We start from the raw sequence: 20,810 nt of genomic DNA, 5'->3' as shown, positions 1-20,810 counted from the left end.
CCTCCCAGGTTCTCAGCCTGTAACAAAGTCCAAACACTGGGAAAAGAAGAGAAAGTATAAAACTGACAAGCTAAACCCCTTGAAAAAATAAGTATTGGTATTTCCCCTTATAAATGTTTTAATTTTAAAAACTTACAGAGCAAAGGCTACATATGTCTTAGATTTCATTTGGTGTGTGTTTCTTTCTATAACATTTCTATTCATTTTATTGAAAAAGTGATATATGTATATTATTTTTAAAGTTTGAAAATCTACTTCTTTTAATTAAAAATATATATATATATATATATATTCTGGGGCAGGGAATAGCAAACTTTTTCTATAAAGGGCTAGATAGTATTTTTAACTTTGCATGCTATAAGTTCTCTGCAGTAATTATTCAACTTGTGTAAAAGCAGCCACACATGATATATTGTAAACAAAAGGGCATGGCTGTGTTTCAATAAAATTTTCTTTATAACAGATGGTGAAAAAATAAAAAGGAATGAAGTACTGATATATGCTACAACATAGATAAACCTCAAAAACAGCATGATAAGTGAAAGAAGCCAGCCACAAAAGACCACATATTGAGTGATCTCATTTACAGTATATGAACTGTCAAGAATAAGCAAATTTGTACAGACAGGAAGTAAGTTTATAGTCACCAGGGGCTGGAAGGAGGGAAGAATTGTGGTTACCGCTAACAGGTACAAGATTTCTTTTGGTATGATGGAAGTATTCTAAAATGAGGTTATGGCAATGGATTCACAACTCCATAAATATACAAAAACTCGCTGAATTGTACATTTTAAAGAAATAAACTTCAAGGTATAAAAATTATATCTCAACAAGGATGTTAAAAAATAATGGAGCAGTTATGGTCTGTGGGTATTTGCTGACCTCTGCTCTGTGGTAATTTATGAACTAGAATTATTTAACATTTCACTTTGAGAGTAATCTTTTCTATTATTTATACCTTTCTTTTTAAAAACATCCTTTGTCTAAATCCATCCAAAGTAGCTTTTTCCTGTTGCTCATATCTAGGAAAAAGGCTGATCCTAGAGAAGAGAGCCGAAGAGGTAGGCAGGGGTCTCAGCTGGCCAGTTGTCACTTAATGTGCTACAAAGAGCATATGATTTATCTCTAGTGGAAAAGGAAATGAGATCCAGTATAAGGGTCCACAGAAAAGAATCAGAAAGCTGTCCTTTAGGACTTCAGATATAGTCTTCACAGCTTCTGGATGGAAACAGAAGTGGTTTGAGAATCTTGGGCTACTGGGGGAAGAATGATACCAGCAAATCTTGGTTCAGAGATGCTGAACATGGCCCTAACTACAGTGTTACCTTGCTTTACCTTCTTTCTCACACTGGAGCCCTTGGCGTCCTGGAGAACAGAGGCATCCTTGGAACCGATCACAGATCTCCCCATTGGTGCACCTGCATCTGAGCTTACAGTCTGGCCCATAATACCCAGGCTGGCATGCTGTAAACAAAGATATCAAAAACCAGTACTGAAAAAGGAGAAGGGAGAAAACTCAGGCTATAAGTGGCTAGTTTCATTTTTCTCTCCAATCAACCTCACTGCTTCATTTAAAGTAGTAGGTTATTTATTAGCATTATTTATCTGAATCACCAGGGATTTAAAGGGTTGGGAAATTCTCCTTCTAGGAGAGTTGAATAAGCTCTTACCAGGTCAACCTTCTTATAAATAACAACTATATATAAAAAAAAAAAACTACCTGAAAGCACTGAAGAGTGGGGGTGGGAACCAGGCAGATTCTAAATGGGAACTGAAATTTGAAAGCTGGGAATACTGTGCTTCCCATTTTCTCAGTTTTTAGTCTAATGGTTGAGCAAAACTGATATCAAGTAGGAAACTAAACTCCAAAGAAAACCTGTAGTTTACTGACCTAAAGAACCAAAAGATGGAGTCCTGGCAACCACAGCCATTGGAGAGTGAGGGGGAAAACCTAGAATGGGAAAGACAGAGCGGAACTCTCAAACTGTGGTCTGGTCCCTGAACCACACATGCTAAGTGCAGATTTAAGGCAGCTCAGCTAAGGATAAAAGAACTGAACTGAGTTTGAGATGGTGCCTAAGAGTCAGAGTATTCAGTTTGGGTCCTACCAAGTTGATTGCTTGCTAAAACAACAAAAAAATCAACATTCATATCATATGTCATAGTCTCCACAATGTAAAATTCACAATGTCCAAGATACAATTCCAAATTACTCAACATAAGAAGAAAAAAAATAAAGAACAACCAACCTCGATGATCCAGATGTTAGGAAAGGTAGACAAAAAATTTAAAGCAATCATAATAACTATGCTTAGTGAGATAAAAGAAAATATGCTCACAACAAATGAAACAATGAAAAATAGAAAAATAGAAGCTATAAAAATAACCAAAAGAGGATCAAGACAGCAGTGGACTAGGTGGAAGCAACCTGCTCTCAGGAGCAAATTGGAATAACAACTAAAATATTGAATAACCAACCTGAACAAACAACTTAAGACTAGCTAAATAGAAGTTTTATAACCAGGATTTATAGAAGACATTGAGACTAGGAGGAAGGTTAGGACATAATAAGGGTGTTCCTGTTCTGATGGGTGGTGGCTGATATTCCAGAGGGGTATCTAAACTGCAAAGCTTCCCTCTAAGGAATGTGGGGTCTCAACCTCATGCCAGAATCCCCAGCCCAAAGCACTAGAACTGGGAAGAGGCGCTCACATAACATCTCGCTGTGAAAATCAGTGGGGATTCTGTCTGCCAAGGAGAGACAAGAGAGTGCCAGAAACACATGTACACCCCAAAAGGGTCTATGCACAAAATTTCATTTGCAGTCCCTGACCCTGGGCTCCAGCAGAGAAGACTGGAGTCATGTGAGGAGAGACAGGTCTGTAGCTCTGAAGAGAAAGCTGAGGGTACAGATGCTGGGACCTCTGTGCCAAGTAACTCTCCCACACTGGAGACATCATCTTTCTTAGGTGGAACACTCACTTCCTTATGGCATCCATCTAGGGGAATGCAAAGGCCCCACACTTGGCTCCCTGTTCCACACTACGAATCTCATCCCCTGTGAAGGATACAGCTGCCAGGTTGAGGGTGTAGAGGTCTGGGCAGACTCAGTGGGTGTGAGTGACTGAGGAATGTGGCTTTGGGGGAGGGCTATTCCCATCCCTTTCCTGTGAACTTGTCTGGTACCACCTCTTCATGAGAGATCTTCTAGCCCATCCTCTGGGCTCCAGGTGGCCCCACCCTCTCAACTCCAGGTAGCCTTTGCCCTGCTGAGGTATGGGCAGAATCCAGGACAGACTAAATTGTGTGGCTCAGGGGTGCGAGTAACTTCTCCTACCTTCCCCAAGTCTGATTGGCACCACCTGCCTCACAGAAGATCCACTAGCCCCATCTTCTTGATTTTGAGCAACCCTGTCCTGTTGAACTCAGGCTCCTGGCAGAATCTTGAGCAGTGTGAGTTGCGTTGCTATAGGACAAAGTTGCGTGGCTTTTTCCCTTGCATGCGGTGCAGGGCCTCCGCTTTATGCAGCCAAATCTTGGTCTGTCTAGACCTGATAAACTGCTGACATCACCTGGATGACTCCCTGAGATCTCACTGCACCACAAAGGTCTGCGGGCACACAGTCGGTGGCAGCTAAACTTGGCATACCCTGGGATATTTGCTGGGTAGCCTCAGACTCAGGACTCGCACTGAGCTTAAACCTATATCAATCAGGTTATCATTACTTGCTACTACCTGGTGACTCACTGAGAACCAACCACATGCAACTTGACTTCTGCCAGAGTCTCTTTCAGTGACTGAGCCTATCAGCCATCCAGCAAGCAGAGGCAAGTGGAGGTGAATCTCAGGGTGCCTTGGGACTTTTGCTGACCTGCCTCTAGACACAGTGCTGAAAAAAGCCAGCACTGATGCACAACTGAGTCCTTCCTAAGAATACCTGGGCCCAGCAGAGGCAGATCAGGAAACTGTAGACCACTTGTAGTTCCAAACAGGTTGCCCAAAGCCAATAACAGGCAGCATCAGACATTGGTCTATACCAGCATCCCCCCAAGAGGCCCCAGAACAAATACTCCCAGTGGTCAGCTTCAGACAACATCAGAACAAGATCCAATTTGCTTCATAAGCAGCATATACAAAAGGGGATCTTCATAGGCACCAGATCCTGCTGAGGCAAATTCTGTTTTATGTGGTCAATACCTACACAGCAGTTCATACACTGTGGTTAGGGTTGATCCTCACAGTCAGCCAGCTTGAGAATCAACTCTACAGAGAAATGGGCCAAGAGCAAACAAGACTCAATTACAACAGGAGGGCCCACATAACCCACATGAGGGACATTCCTGGAGATCCAGAACAGGTACAAAAACCAGGACTGATAGCAGATCTAACTAACACATAGAAACAAACACAAAGGTGCAGCCAAAATGGAAAGACAAAAATGCCCCAAATGAAAGAAGAGGAGAAATCTTCAGAAAAAGAGCTAAATGAAATGGAGGCAAGCAATTTACCAGATAAAGATTTTTTTAAATGGTTATAAGGATGCTGAAAAAATGGTGAGAACTTCAACAAAGAAATATCAAGCATAAAAAGAACATAAAAGCCATAAAAAACATTAAGAAATGAAGAATACAATATCTGAAATGAAGAATATGCTAGAAGGAGTAAACAGTAAGGTAGATGAAGCATAAGATCAAATCAATAATTTGGAAAACAAGATAGAAGAAAATACCCAATCAGTGCAGAAAAAAAAGGTTAAGGAACCTTTGCAACAACATGAAGTGTAACAAATTTTGCATTATAAGGGTACCAAAAAGAAGAGAGAGAGCAAATGATAGAGAACCTGTTTGAAGAAATAATGACTGAAAAGTTTCCTACCTGGTAAAGGAAAAAGACACACAAGATTGGGAAACACACAGAATCCCTAACAGGATGAACCCAAACTGGCCCACACCAAGACACAACATCATTAAAATAGCAAAGTTTAAGGACAAAGAGAGAATCTTAACAGCAGCAAGAGAAAGACAGATACCTACAAGGGTAAGACTATCAGCTGATTTCTCAGCAGAAATACTTCATACCACATGATGTTAGCATGAGATATTCAAAGTGATGAAAAGCAAGGACCCACAAGCAAGATTACTTATCCAGCAAGGCTATCATTTAAAATTAAAAGAGAAATAAAGAGCTTCCCAGAGAAGACAAAGCTAAAGGAGTTCATAACCACCAAACCAGTATTTCAAAAAATATTAAAAGGTCTTCTTTAAAAGGAAGAAGAAAAAGAGAAAAAGAAACACCAGAGGAACATAGTTATAAGGATTAAAATTGCAATAAATACATATCTATCAAAAGACATAGGTTAGAAGCATGGATAGGAAAACAAGACCTATATATATGCCGTCTATAAACAACCCATCTCAGATTAAAAAGTATACACAGACTAAAAGTAAAAAGATAGAAAAAGATATTTCATGCAAGTGGAAATTAAAAAACTGGGGCAGAAATAATTATATCTGACAAAATAGACTTTAAAACAAAGGCTATTATAAGAAACAGAGAAGGACAGTACATAATGATAAAGTGATCCATACAACAAAAGGATATAATCCTTGAAAGGATGTATACCCTCAATATAGGAGCACCTGAATATATAAAGCAAATCTTGATGGACAAATAAGGAGAGAACAGCAGAAACATAGTCAAAGTAGGGGATTTTAATACCCCATTGACATTAATGGCTAAATCTTCCAGAAAGAAAAACAACAGTAAAAATTACACTAGATCAGATAGATTTAATTGATATCTTCAGATCATTTAATGCCAAAGTAGCAGATACACATTTCTTTCAAGCACACAAGAGACATTTTCTAGGAGAGATAATGTTAGGACATGAACCAAGTCTCAATAAATTTAAAGAGACAGAAATCATATCAAGCATCTTCTCTGAACACAATGGTATGAAATTAGGAATCATTTGGAAGAAAAAATACTGAAAACACAAATACATGGAGTCTAAATAACATGTTACTAAACAATGAATGGGTGAACCATGAAATTAAGGAAGAAATCAAAAGATACCTTGAAACAAATAAAAATGAGAATACGACAATCCAAAATGTATGGGACACAATGAAAACAGTCACAAGAGGGACATTCATAGCATTACAGGCCTATCTCAAAACAACAAAAATATCAAATAATCTTACTTTACACTGTTAGAAAGGAATTTCAAACAGAACAACAAAGAAAACCCAAAGTAGTAGAAAGAAGGAAATAATAAAGATCAGAGCAAAAGTAAATGCACTAGAGTGTAAAACACAATACAAAAGATCAATGAACCCGAGGGCTGGTTCTTTGAAAAGATAAACTAGATTGACAACTTTTAACCAGACCCATCAAGAAAAATGGGAGAGGTTCCAAATAAATAAAATCAGAAATGAAGAAGGAGAAATAACAACTGACTCCCCAGAAATACAAGGGACCATAAGAAAATGTTTATAAAAACTATATGCCAACAAATTGCACAACCTGACAAAATTGGATAAAGTCCTAGAAACATACAATCCTCCAAAACTTAATCAGAAAGAATCATAAAACTTTAATAACCCAATTAAATCTAATGAAATTGAAGCAGTAATCAAAAAACTCCCAACTAACAAAAGTCTTGCACTTCATGGCTTCACAGGTGAATTCTACCACATATTCAAAGGTGTGCTAAAACTTACTCTCCTTAAACTATTCTAAAAAAATTTGGGAGAAAGAAAGAATCCTAAGCTCATTTTACACAGGCAACATCTGAATCCCGAGACCAAGTAAACACACTATATGGAAGGAAAATTAAAGGCCAATATCCCTGATTAATACAGGTGCTAATGTCCTCAACAAAATATTAGCAAACCAGATCCGGTAATACATTAAAAATATCATACATCTTGATCAAGTGGGACTTATTCCAGAGATTCAAGGTTTGTACACTATCTGCAAATCAATAAACATGATACACCAATAAACAAAGTGAAGGATAAAAATCACATAATCATCTAAATAGATGCAAAAAGGTAATAAAATTCAGCACCCACTTATGATTAAAAAACTCACAAAATGGAAATAGAGGAAAATACTTCAACATAATAAAAGCCATGTATAACAAAATCACAGCAAATATCATAGTCATTGGGAAAAACTAAAAGCATTTCTCTTAAGATCAGGAGCCTGATAGGGATGTCCACTTGCACTACTCTTATTCAGCAGAGTACAGGAAGTCCTAGTCACAGCAATCAGCAAGAAAAAATAAAAGGCATCCAAATTGGAAAGGAAGAAGTTGAACTGTAATTATTTGAAGATGACATAATAATGTATATAGAAAACCCTAAAGATTTCACCAAAAACCTACTAGAAGTGATAAATGAATTCTGTAAAGTAGCAGGAGACAAAATAAATATCCACAAATCAGTTGTATTTTTATACGCCAATAATGAACTATCAGAAAAGGAAATTAAGAAAGCAATCCCATTCACAACTGCTTCAAAAAATAAAATATCCAGGAATAAATTTAACCAAGGATATAACAAACCTGTACTCAGATACTGAAGAAAGAAATTGAAGAATATCCAAATAAGCAGAAGGGTTGCATTTTGTTCATGGATAGGAAGAATTAACATCATTAACACATCCATACTACACAAAGCAATGTCTAGATTTCATATAATTGCTATCAATATACCAATGATGTATTTCACAGAACTAGAACAAACATTCCAAAAATTTATATTGACTCTAAATAACCACAACAATCTTGAGAAAGAAGAACAAAGCTGGATGAATCTTGTTACCAGGTATCAAAATATACTACAAGTCCATAGTAATCAAAACAGCAAAGTATGGGCATAAAAACAGATATATAAATCAATGGGAAAGAAATTCCAGAAATAAACCCATGCCTTTATGGTCAATTAATATTTGACAAAGGAGGCAAAAACATACAATGAGGTAAAGACAGTCTATTCAATAAATGCTATTAGGAAAATTGGATAGATATGTGCAAAAAAAAAATGAAACTAGGCCACCTTTTTACACCATTAACAAGAATAAACTCAAAATAGATTAAAGACTTAACTTAAATGTTAGATTCAACCATAAAAATCCTAGAAGAAAACATAAGTAGTAAAATCTTATAGAATTAGTTTTTCCGATATGTCTCCTTGGGCAAAGGAAACAGAATATAAATAAATAAGAAAATAGAATTACATCACACTAAAAGGTTTTTGCACAGTGAAGAAAACCAGCAATAAAATGAAAAGACTACTGGATGGGAGAACATATTTGTCAATAATACATCTGATAAAGGTTTAATATCCAAAATATATAAAAAGCTTATACAACTCAACACCAGAAAAACAAAGAATCTAATTTAAAAATGGGCAAAGGATCTGAATAGACATATCTCCAAAGATGTCATACCCGGATGGCCGATATACATTTGAAAAGATGCTCAATATGACTAATCCTCAGAGAAATGCAAATTAAAACCACAATGAGATATTGCCTCACACTTGTCAGAATGGCCATCAATAGTAAATCAACAAATAACAAGTGTTGGCCAGGATGTGGAGAATAAGGAACGCTAATACGCTGTTGTTGGGAATTCTAATTGGCGCAGCCACTTTGGTAAACACTATGGAGTTTACTCAAAGATAAAAATGGAACTGCCTTATGACTCAGCAATTCCACTTCTGAGAATATATCCAAAGAAACCCAAAACACTGTTTTGAAAGAATATATGCACTGCTGTGTTCAATTTGCAGTGTTATTTACAATAGCCAAGATTTGGAAGGAGCCCAAGTGCCCATCAGTAGATGAGTGGATAAAAAAGCTGTGGTACATTTACACAATGGAGTACTACTTGGGCATAAAAAGAAGGAAATCTTACCTTTTGTAACACCTTGAGTGGACCTGGAGAGAATTATATTAAGTGAAATAAACCAGTCAGAGAAAGACAAATACTCTGTGATTTCATTTATATGCAGAATCTAATGAACAAAGTAAACAAACAAAATAGAAACTGACTTATAGATACAAAAAACAGACTGACTGCTGTCAGAAGGGAAGGGGGTTGAGTTGCTGGGTGAAAAAGGTAAGGGTATTAAGCGAAGAAAACAAAACCCTTAGAGACACAGACAACAGTATGGTAATTATCAGAAGGACAGGTGGGTGGGGGGAGGTAGAAGAAGGTGAAGGGGTGATGGAATGAGACTTAACTTTGGGTGGTGAATACACAATACAGTACACAGATGACATATTATAGAACTGTATACCTAAAACTTATATAATTTTATTAACCAATATGACCCCAATAAATTCAATAAAAATTTTTTAGAAACAACCAAAAAAATATTCTACAACTGGACAACTTAGAAATTAAAAATATTTTATGTGTACTTAGAAACAGAGTGGAGATAACAGAAGAAAGAGACAATGAATTTTAAGCTGCATCAATAGGCATCCAGTCTGAAGAACATGGATAGGGAAAAATTAGAAAGAAAGGATTAGTCTGAGGGACCTAAGGGACAATACAAAGGTCTAGCACATTAGTCTTTGGAGGTCCTAGGAAGGAGTCTGGGAAAACATTAGAATATTCCTGTTCATAAAATCGTAGTGATTTCTGGAGCCAGGCATGGGCTGGAATGAGTTAATAAATGTACTCTTATAAACCTGGATCTAGCAACACATTCACTATGAAGCTAATGAAGCTTATATTTTAGGTTCCTTCTTGAATGCATCCCCTCCTAGAGCATTTACAATGTTTATGACATGCACATTTTTTTTTAAATCTTGCATATGAATTTAGTATTCTTTTTTTGAAAGGAGACTGGACTGCCCTCCACCTGAGAACACTTTTTACTCTAAGGTGCACATTTCTGAGACCAGGTATGATTCCTGCACTGCTGTGTCTCCCTCAATGTTCTGTGGCAGCAAATATAACACTTAGAGGGGGTTGAGTGAGGTTTTGTAGGCAGCTACAGCTTACTTTTGTGTCACTCTTCTCATTGCCCTCTTATTCCAAGCCTCCAAAGCTGTGCTATCCAGTATGGTAGCCACTTATCTATCTATGTATGGCTGGGGAGCACTTAAAATACAGATGGTCCAAACTGACATTTCAAGGACTTAGTGTGAAAGAAGGAATGTAAAATATCTCATTAGTATTTTTAATGATTATTGAAATATTTTTGATATAGTAGGTTAAATGAAGTGTTATAATTATTTCACCTATTTTACTTTTTAAATGTGGCTACTAGAAAAATTTTAGGTACAGATGTGTCTTGCTTTTATTTCTATTGAACTGCCTTGCCCTAGGGCATTGTTATCAGGTTGCCGGGACCTCATTGTAGCTCCGAATAGTGCCAGATGTGGAAAAAGCTGACTTATGAGGTAAATACTGAAAATCCTTTGAGATCTGGTGAATTCACTCCATTAATATTCTTTAGAAAATATCTTGCCTATTTAGCTACAGTTTCAGGTTCATGTTAAGCTACTGTGTTACAGTTGATGTGAAACACATGCTTTTGTGCTTCATCAAATGGGAAAGTATATTTTAGAAAGGTCAGAGGGAATCTTTGAGTAGGGGAAGTTAGTACTGCATCGATATGGCCAACAAAAGATAAGAGCTTAACTTTTTTAATTTTCAAATTCCAAATCCTGTCTGGATCTGACCTGAAAGTGATGATATTTATGATGCATTGAGAAGCAAATCTATGGCCTTCCATCTTAAAGTGTAGTCTGAAAACCAACAGCATCAGCACCATGTGGGAGCTTGTTAGCAATGCAGAACTGCAGGCCCCAATTCAGATTCATGAAATCAGAATCTGTGTTTTAATAAGATCCCCAGGTGGTACATATAAGAAGCACTCTTCTATGAGGTCCAAAGTCTTCATGTGAAACCATAATTAACTTGAAATCATCTGTGATGCAAAACCCTGTAGTTCAGCAAAGGATAGAGAGCTGACTGAGAAGTCCAAGTATATATATCCTACACTATGATTTTTAATAAGCCAGACCTACTCAACAGACCTGCTAGGACTTCTGCTGCCCAGCAGTATGCTTTATGCATACCTTCATTGCACTGCAGATTCTTCCAGCCTGTGGCACAGGAACACCCGTAAGGGTCTGGGAGGCAGAACACGTAGGACTTGCATCCCTCTGGCCCACTACACCTTTCTTTACAAGTTCTGCCAAATGTGTGCAGTTCACAAGCTTTAGTGGGAAAAAAAGATGATTAAGAGTCAAATATGCAACCCTTTGAAATGCATAATTCTTCTTTTAAAGGGTATCTCCTAGACCACTGAACATAGAAAATAATGCAATCTTAGCTGTGGTATGGGCAGAGTGAACACACACTTATGGTCCCTTTTACAGACGACTAAGCTGCCCCAGAACCCAGTTATGCAGTCTGTGTACAGCACAAACCTAGGGGGTGACACATCACAGACCTTATAGACTTATGTATGCATTGCAACTTTTCAATAGCTGCCAATAAAAAGCCTTTAGAAAAGGGCACTTTAAAAAAAAATTCACACAAAGCTACCATAGGCCTTACAGAGGCCGTTTAACTTCCATTCCCAACTCTGTCCAAATATAAAACTCTAGATCCAATGATGTCTTTTTAAATCCACAACTCACTCACCAAGTACTCTTGACTCACCTGTCTCACATGTTCTCCCCATAAACCCAGGAGGGCAAATGCATTCTCCAGTATCTTCATGGCAGACACCATTGTTCATACATGCAGTGCAGACCCGGTTACAGTCAGGTCCCCACTTCTGAGCTTCACATCCTTTTGTTAAGGAAAACAAGGCTGAGGTGAGTAAAGCCTACTGACAATTCTGCTGCATATTAGTCATTTTAGTGGACACAAGTGAATAAATATAAACACAACATAATCTTTTCTCTTTAAAAGCTAATAGTTGAATGTGGGAAACAGATATGTTTACAGGAAATAATGATAGAAACAAAGACAAAAAGTACCGAACTCTGTCTTGGGAATGGAAAAGGGCAGAAAGGAAAGCTTCCCAGAGGAAGCGGTACGTGAGCTGAATCTGCAGGACCGCCTAAGTAGCAAAAAAGATAGGACTGCAAAGTGTGTTCAGGTGAAGGTGAGGCCAAAAGTAGGGCTTGGAGTGCTCAAGGAGCTGCAGGTGTGGTTACGGACTATCCAAAGCAGTGGTTTTCAGTGCGATCCTTAATCCAAAGTGTACCTCCACCACTGGAGAATCTATTAGACATGCAAATTTCAGACTCCCCGCCCAAGACCCTCCAATGAGAAACTCTGGTGGTGGTCTAGTCATCAAAACTTAATAAGTCTTCTAGATGATTCTGAAACAAGCCAGAGTTGAGAACCTGTGGTCTAGAGTATGTAGAGAAGAGATATAGCTAAAAAGGAAGGTAGTAACGTCCACCCATTTTTTCAGGCAGAAAACATGAAAAGTGAAACAAAATACAGAAACGTAAAGTACGTGGATGATAAAATGTTCCTAGCTTTGTATTTCCTGGTTAGTTCTCTCCAGCACTTGATGATTTTAGATTGTTAATTATGTCCAAGGATAACTTCTGATACAAGGAAAAAACCAGGCAGTTTGGGGTGACCTTTTGTGCTCAGAAATTTTATTTAATTTTTCTTTTGAGCATCTTTGTCCCTGAGTGTTAGTTTCATGATGGTTAAGCTTTGACCTGTGCCTACAGCTGATGTAACCTTATAATTTCTTTGGCAAGAACTACTGGTTATCAGTATTTTCTCTAAAATAATCAGGAGGACTGTCAACACAGACCTTTTCTTACAGGCTTCCACTTACTAGATAAAGCTACAAAATGCCTAAAAGCTAATATTTACATACCTTAATATATAAAAGGAAAAATTATTCTGTACAACTCATGATTTCTCAAGAGCCTGACACCAGGTTATTTGCCCACAGTGAAGACCACTGCTAGCAAAATCCGGAGATGAAAACAGGCTTCCTGTCACATTAAACTATGTTTCTAGCCCTGTAACTAACTGTCCACAAACCTGTCCCAGCTTCCCAGCAGATTTTGGGAAGGAGGAGCAAATGGAGCGCCAGGGAATAACTGGGTGATGTCTCAGGGATGGAGAAGTCAGGAGAAGAGTTTGTTGATAAGTAACAAGTATGCAATTGTTATTTACTTAAAAAGCCTCATGGTTTTGTAATTTAGGAAGCCACATATTCAGGGCATGCAGAGAGAAATACTGTAAATTTGGTGCTTTTGAAGAATGTTTTGTCAGGGAGGAAACTTATACTAAAAAGAAATCCTATAAACACAACCAGTGTGATTTTTTACTCCACAGTCTTTAAACACTGACTGTTCCTAGGCTGCAATTCGTCCTGGAGAGAGACGCCTACAGTTATGAGAAATGGATAATTGCCTTCAAATGCTGAAGCATCAGAGATGCCATACTGGGGGGAAAATGCTTTTAAATGGGAAACTGCACTGAACTCAAACTTCTTAGAATGACTTTAGATATTAGCAGTGGTTCTAAAACAGTTTCACTGAAATACTCCTAAGAGCAAAAGAGAATAAACATGTGCTCTGAGCAATCTGAGAAAGAGACAACTTGAAAATCAAAATGTACTTAGCCTCTTGCTCTATCTTAAAAGTTCAGGCGAATTTTAAATTCTAGTCTATGCTAAGTCAGTTTTTAAAGCTTTAAACTTTTACCATATATCAACATCTGATATTTCTGGAAAACCTGCCCATCTACCTCCAACTCTGAGCACCATGGTATGTGTGCTATATCAGACTGGAGAGAAACCATCTAAGAAATGAATATGAATTGTGCCCTTGCTGTGCAGACTTTTCAAGTGTAGTGGAGTAAAAGGGGGTATCACCAGCCCAAACTAGATGAGCCACACTTTTCATACTTCCATAGTCATATTGCACCTGTTTATGTATGTGTGTGTGTGTACCTGCTCTAATTCAAGACTATCCAAGGGAAAATGGCTCATTTGATTATCCTTGTATTCTCAACACCAACACAATGTCTGACACAGTTAGAATCAACACATATTTGCTGAGTGAATGAACAAATGAATAAGTGAATATAATGCAAAGCAAAATAAATAAAATGAGTTAGAGATTCCAATCATTAGGGAACGACAAAGCATCCCAAGTACTTAGGCCTGAAGCCTGAATATTTAATATCATGGATACCTCACAGGACTAGGGAAAACTCAGGGCATTTTTTTTTTGTTTACTACAGATCAGTTTCTTATAAAAACTGCTGGTGATGATTACTTCCCATTTTGATAGCTATAATGGGGTGGGTGTAGTTTCTACTAGTTCTAACTCTTACATTTTTCAAATCTGAAAATAGAAACCACACTGAGAGTTAAATGATCTGGACAGTGTAGGATTTATAGGAGTCATATTGTTTAATAAGATATTAGACCAACCCAGATGGCCCACCTCATCCCCCTATAGGACGCTTATCAGGGAGACTGCCCAACTCACTGTGATTTCCCCTTTGTGTGGGAATGGTGCTGTTATTCAAGTATGAGGTCCTGGTACCTATACCATAGTATGTAGCTCCACTAGAGCTTGTTGTCTAGAGCTTGTTGGTTAGGTGAAGAGACATCTGACATATGTTAGACTAGTTTTATTCTGTCATGGGAAGTCAAAATGTGGAAGTAAAAGACACATCACTGAAGCTAAGTCAGGGAAATGATAGGTAGCATCCTAGGGAGAAAGCCCACTCTTCCCCACCAGTGCTGAGCCCCAGATCATCCTTGGAGCCTATCTTTTCTGAAAAGTTACTTGTCAGCTCTTCCATCAATTCTCTGAGAGTCCTTTGCATACTTCCAGGAAGTTCCTGGCTTTTGCTTTAGTAGCCAGAGTCAGTTTGTTACTTGCAACTAAAAATCCTAACAATTACGCCATCACAGATGGTAGCCTCTCAGTCACTTACTCCGGACGATCAGCCTGGTGAAGGCTGAGGTGAAGAGGTTTCCTCCTATGTACCTGGCCGAGTACACTCCAGCATCCTGGGGCTGAGCATGAGGCAGATGTACTTCTAAAATATCAGGTACTTCGTGCCGGGGCACTGAATGGATGAAGGAACCTGGTGAAGGAGAAGAGTGGGGAATAATGGATAAGACTCAAACACTCCTTTTTCCTTGCCTGCCTCCTCTACTTGATCAGCTTTCCATGACCCAATAGAAAATATGCCCTAGCATACTGAATGCAGGGGAAGAATGAAAAGGCTGAGCTGCTCATTGCTCTCCAACAGTCGAGAAAGGTATGGTGATAGAGCAGACAGACTGTTAGTCTATAGGATCTACTGCCAAACAAATGAAGATGGGGGTAGATTAAAGTTTTTTTCTTCTGCAGGGAGAGGTGAACAGGCAAATCCAGGTGGGAAATAACCCTGTCAACTAATCAATTAACTAGAAAATACATAGAATTACTACTCCAATCTGGAAGTCCTATCTACCCACAGAACTCAGAATAAGTCCCCAGCAATATTTTAGCAGAATCAGGTAACTGCCATCAAGTGGTGACAAACCGTAGTTGGATGGAGACAGATTTGGATTGCACAGTTAAGATCCCAAGAATGATTGGCAGTTGGCTTTCCAGGCTCACTGTGGTCATTTTCTTGACTTTGTAATCAAACAAGGAAATATTTTATATGACAGAATTTGGAACCCCACTTATCACATCACAGTAGGGTTTGTTGTACATTTATAATTCATATGTACATTCATATATGTATATGAATCTCTAATTTATGTAAGTCACCAAATATATTGCCAAAGATAGCTTCTATCACATAATATGATTAGCTTGTACCATAGTAGCTTTACATCAAACATCTGCTCCTATGACTGTAATAATATAATGACCTAAAATGTTTTGTGCTATCTGATATCTCACACCAAACACTTACCATTTTTGTAAATCACTGCATCTTCTTCTTTAATCAACACCTTTTTGAAAGATATATTCACATTATCTCCCCTGTCCACAGTCATAGTTAAAGTAGCTGGTAAGAAGGAAGCTTTTAAGAGAGAGAGAGAGAAAACAAATGAGAAAATGAGGTCACATTTTCCCCCCCCCAGGAGCAATTGAACCTTGAACTTTAGATAGTGAGGGCTGGCCCTGAACAGAAGTCACCTGGTTTTGATGATATTAAAAATAGTGGTAGCTAATGGGTTTTAACCTTTCTTAAGGTTATTCTTTGAGGACTCTGATGAAAGGAAGGGTTATTTCCTCTATAAAAATGTAAACGTATGCACACAACATATGTATATACTTTTTTTTCTGTGCAACTAGGTGGGAGGTGAAGACTCTGTTGACTAATACCTATTACCAAACTAATACCTGATATTAACTATAAACTTATTCACTATGAATCTGCCATCCTTCTCCAATGCTTAGAGAGTTTCCTCAAAGCTGAATAGACTATGACTGGCCAGATAGTTGCCAGATGGCTTTTCCCTTGGTCCTTTGGTGTTGTTGCTACTCTACACAATTCCCATTGCTTTAGGATGCCCCAAGCATTGCTCAGATAGAATCAATACAATGCTGCACCTATTATTAATGGTGTAAATATCAAAGTATTGAAAAATAGGCAAAGATTGGGTCCAGTATCTTGCCTTTTCTCGTTTAGCTGTCTATATATGAGCTGACATAGTCATGAGACTGAAGTACTGCAATGAAACTGAAAGGGTATTATATATTTGACTTATAAATCACTTTGGAAATTTCTATCTCTGCTTTAAGCTTGGAACAAAACACTGCCTGAGTTCCTTGTTTTTGAGGACAAGATGTGTGAATAAAATCATCTAACATTGTCCCAGCTACAATAGTTCCTAAATTTCTTTAACTTATACCATATTCAGCAGAGAGCCACAAGAATAAGGCAGATTAACTCTAGGCTTTCAATTAAGCCAATTTTTAAAAATGCCATCTTTATTGAGGTACAATTGACACTGAAGTTAAGCCAACATAAAAAATGTAAGGATAATCACTAAAAGAAGAGAAACAGAATATATACCTTCCCTAAATATGAAGGGAGAGAAGAATGGAAGAAACCAGAAGACAAAAAAAAAAAGAAAGAAAAAACACAAAGAAAAATCATAGCATACAAAAAGTCGGAATAAGATGGAAGAAATCATGACAAATATATGTTAAAAGCCAGAGACTCTCAGAAGACATTAAATATATAAATATGTAAATATATGCTCTTTTCATGAACTATACATTAAGCGTAATGACATATATAAGGTCTGTCCAGAAAGTATCCATCCATGTAATATGGAAAAGAGATATTTACTTAAGAAGATAGCAAGATACAAAAAACATTGTACATAGGACAATGCCTTAGTCCCCTTCAAAGTAGGACCTCACACAGTTCTCCCAATCACCATTGGCTGCTTTGTCATATTTTCCTGAATCTCCTCAACAGTCTGAAACCTCTTCCCTTTCAAAGGTGATTTTAGTCTTGGGAAAATCCAGAGGCCATGGGAGCTGAATCTGGGCTATACAGGAGCTGAGTCACCTGGGTGTTTTGATGTTTCATAAAAAAAAACTCTGCATAAGACGTCGTTCATGAGCGGTCATGTTGTGATGAAGCTACCAATCACCAGTTGCCCACAGCTGTGGCCTTCTGAATTATCCAAATAGTTTCAGCGTAGGAATGTTCAAGCTTAATGCAAAATCTGATGCAGATTCATTGCTCTACTCACTGTCATTTTTAATGTGATGGCCACACAGTACACATGCTCACTCAATGGCGTCTACCAACACCACTGAAGAGTACAGTGAAGTTGTCATTGTTCATGCGTGTGCAATCCAGTCCACTGTCCCTGGCTGCCAAGTTACACTGATGTTATGTAAACCGTTCTTGTTACATTATCAACGGTGGGACTTTTTCTGATAGACCTTGTAAGATTGAGAATAAAGAGATAGAAAAATATATACTGAATAATTAACTAAAAGAAGCTGATATTGCAATATTTATATTAGAAGAAAAATATTTTCTAAAGTCAAAACAAAATTTTAGGGATAAAGGTGGTCTTCACATGATGAGAAAAAAAAAACAATCCACCAGGTAGATTAAATTATCCTGAACTTGTATAGCACCTGACAACAGAGCTTCAAAACCCATGAAACAAAAACTGACAGAATTAAACAGAGAGTGACAAATCTGCAAGTGTTACAGAAATGTTTAAGAGTTGATTAATCAAACAGTCCAAAATTGGTAAGGACAAATATAGATTTTATAATACAATTAAAGATCTGCTGGATATTCATGGACCCCTGTCCATAGCTATCTGAATACATGTTATTTTGAAATATATTGCCTTGCTATTTGGCCACAAAGCACAGCTCTATAAATAATAAAGGATAAGTATCCCACAGAACAAATTCTCTGACTAGAATGCACCTAAATGAGAAATCAATAACAAAACACCTTATATCCTAATGTCTGACTCCCTACAGACTGGTTTTTAGGTTGGGTGGCTTGAGAAGAAGCAAGTGCTTGGAGAGCTACCCTGTGAGAGCTGGAGATGCCTCTGAACCATGCTCAGGATCCAGGCTTTAGGTTTGTCTGCTTCTTTCCTCTGTGACTGCTGACCCCAGCATGGTGCCCTGCTAGGACCCCATATAAATAAATGTCTTAGTGCAGATGGTGACAAGGACAAACACAGAAGGAGAATGGTGTAGACCAAAGGTCACTGTGATCTCTGGGATAAGACAGTCCTGGGTTTGAGACTGCCCTCTACACACACTGTGCCTATTTGAGCAAGTTACTTAGCCTTTGAACATCACAGTTTCCTCCTCTGTATATTGGAAGTAAAAATACTTATTTTTAAATGTTGTCAGAAATATTAAATGATGTATGCCAAGCTTCTAGGTGCTTGGAAGAGGATGGTATCCTTCCCAAGTGTAAACAAACAGCAGCACCGCTGTGCAGACATTTGTAATATGGATTTGAATGGCAGCTTGCTCAACAGGACTGAAATAAACCAACTATGTCAGGAAGGCAGGCAGGGGGCCTGGGGTGGGGATTTGCTGGGCTCCCTCTCACACTGACAAGGTGCTTTTTTTTTTTAAAGCAATCCTCATGTGTGTAGCTTTTGCTGTCTGTAACATCTTCCTTGGCTTCTATGGTGTCTTTTTTCCTAACCATTTTATGCTGGTATTCCTTTCTACAGGGTTTGTTTGTATTTCCTGCCCCTTTGTGTGAAGATTGCTTAGCTAATCATGGGACTTCTCACTCAAAACTGTATCTGAAAAGAAACCAAGATCCCCTCCTATGCTCAACTCCAATGTACTTTTCTTTTACCCCACTCTGTGGCTCTTTATTATTTCAGACTGTGCCCTTTAAGCTTCCTGTTTTCTTAGGTAAAAACAGTCACACCAGAGTTCCACTGCTGTCTAGCCTGGTACCTCCTGCATTAATGTTTCTCGGTTGCTTGTTCTTTGCTGAGTGTTGTATTTTGAGCTTCCTAATGACACAGGAGCCCAGCTTTGACACAGTACATACAGATGAATGTCATTTGTCTTGACTGCATCTTGAAAACAATAATCACCTTTCCATAGTGCCTGTGAGTACCAGGCATTGTTCTAAGGACTTTACAGATATTGAATTTTTATAGTATATCTGTGAAGTAGACACTATAATTATCCTAATTATACAAATGAGGAAAGTAAGCTACAGAGAGGTTATGTAACCTGTCCAAGATCATACAGCAAGTTCATGGGAGAGCCAGGATTGGAACCAGGTAATTTGGCCCTAGAGACTTTTCACAGGTTATATAGAATTAGTCCTCTAAATGCTTAATGTCCCACCACATCCTTTTATAAAGGAGGCTGCTGAGGCCTAGGTTAGAAGGGGAGTTGCTCAGGATCACTGAGATGAGCTAAGGAATAGACAGAACTTCACTAATTCTGTGAAGTCTTCACTAATTCAGAACTTCACGAATATAATTCACTTATCCCTAAAAACTGGAGCAGAAAATAGATGTTATTACATCTATTTTTATAACTATTGTTACAACTTTTATAACATCTCTTTCAACTGTTGAAAAGTTGTTATTACAACTTTTAATAAATTTATAAACAAAAATGTTTCTCATGGATGAAAAATAATTGAGAAAAATTTCAGTTGTCTCCTTTAATGATTGTTAAGGACTAGGAGTAATGAGATTTATAAGGTACTTTTATGTTCATTATTATTTTGTATAATTTCACAGAAGCCCTGTGAAAACAGGATATCCACTGTTTACTGATGTGGGAGATAGAAGTAAGGGTAACTAATTTCCTTATTCTGGGCCTCCTAACGTTGAATAAATATGAAAGTTAAGACACAAACTCAAGAGATCCACTCTTGTTCCACAACACCAACTCTCCAGACTCATCACACCACAGGCCTGCATTCTTAGCACTCAATTCCAGCCATCCTGAACTACATGGGGTTCTTCAAACAGACCATGTAATCATTCATGTCCAAGTTATGAAGTTCCTTCTTTCTCTTCTGCTCCTCCTTTTTCCCTGTGTCTTACCAACTCCTACTCATTCATCAGTCTTCTTTTAGATGTCACCTTTTCCAGGGGCCTTACACAACCCCTGGAATCCAGGTTAAATGATGTCATAAGCTGCATTTCCCCATTGCAGTGCCACTCCTAAGGTACCTTGCATACTAGACCTAGCATTCCAGGAGGGCAGGTTCACTGAAGGGCAAGCACAAGGTGGTGGGTAGGGTCCAGCCTCTGGGATCAGGCCAGTGTTAACCATACCAGGT

The 20,810-nt window shown here is 38.0% G+C and overlaps 1 protein-coding gene across 3 annotated transcripts in view; it reads right to left on the bottom strand.

Moving 5' to 3' along the window:
• TEK (TEK receptor tyrosine kinase) overlaps positions 1 to 20,810 on the bottom strand; it is a 107,915-nt gene that overhangs the window by 38,799 nt on the left and 48,306 nt on the right. For all 3 annotated transcript variants that reach the window (XM_053656331.1, XM_053656330.1, XM_053656329.1), the window contains exons 3-7: positions 15,948 to 16,058; positions 14,970 to 15,122; positions 11,697 to 11,828; positions 11,108 to 11,248; positions 1,336 to 1,464 (exon numbers count right to left, since the gene is read on the bottom strand). In XM_053656331.1, the coding sequence (XP_053512306.1) occupies positions 1,336 to 1,464; positions 11,108 to 11,248; positions 11,697 to 11,828; positions 14,970 to 15,122; positions 15,948 to 16,058 (666 nt within the window). The remainder of the gene's footprint in view (positions 1 to 1,335; positions 1,465 to 11,107; positions 11,249 to 11,696; positions 11,829 to 14,969; positions 15,123 to 15,947; positions 16,059 to 20,810) is intronic.

The sequence above is a fragment of the Artibeus jamaicensis genome, unplaced genomic scaffold (assembly GCF_021234435.1).
Source record: "Artibeus jamaicensis isolate MK-2021 breed Jamaican fruit bat unplaced genomic scaffold, CSHL_Jam_final scaffold_1964, whole genome shotgun sequence".
Lineage (NCBI taxonomy): Eukaryota > Metazoa > Chordata > Mammalia > Chiroptera > Phyllostomidae > Artibeus > Artibeus jamaicensis.
Note: the sequence above shows the minus strand (reverse complement) of the source record. Positions and strands in the feature narration are given on the sequence as shown.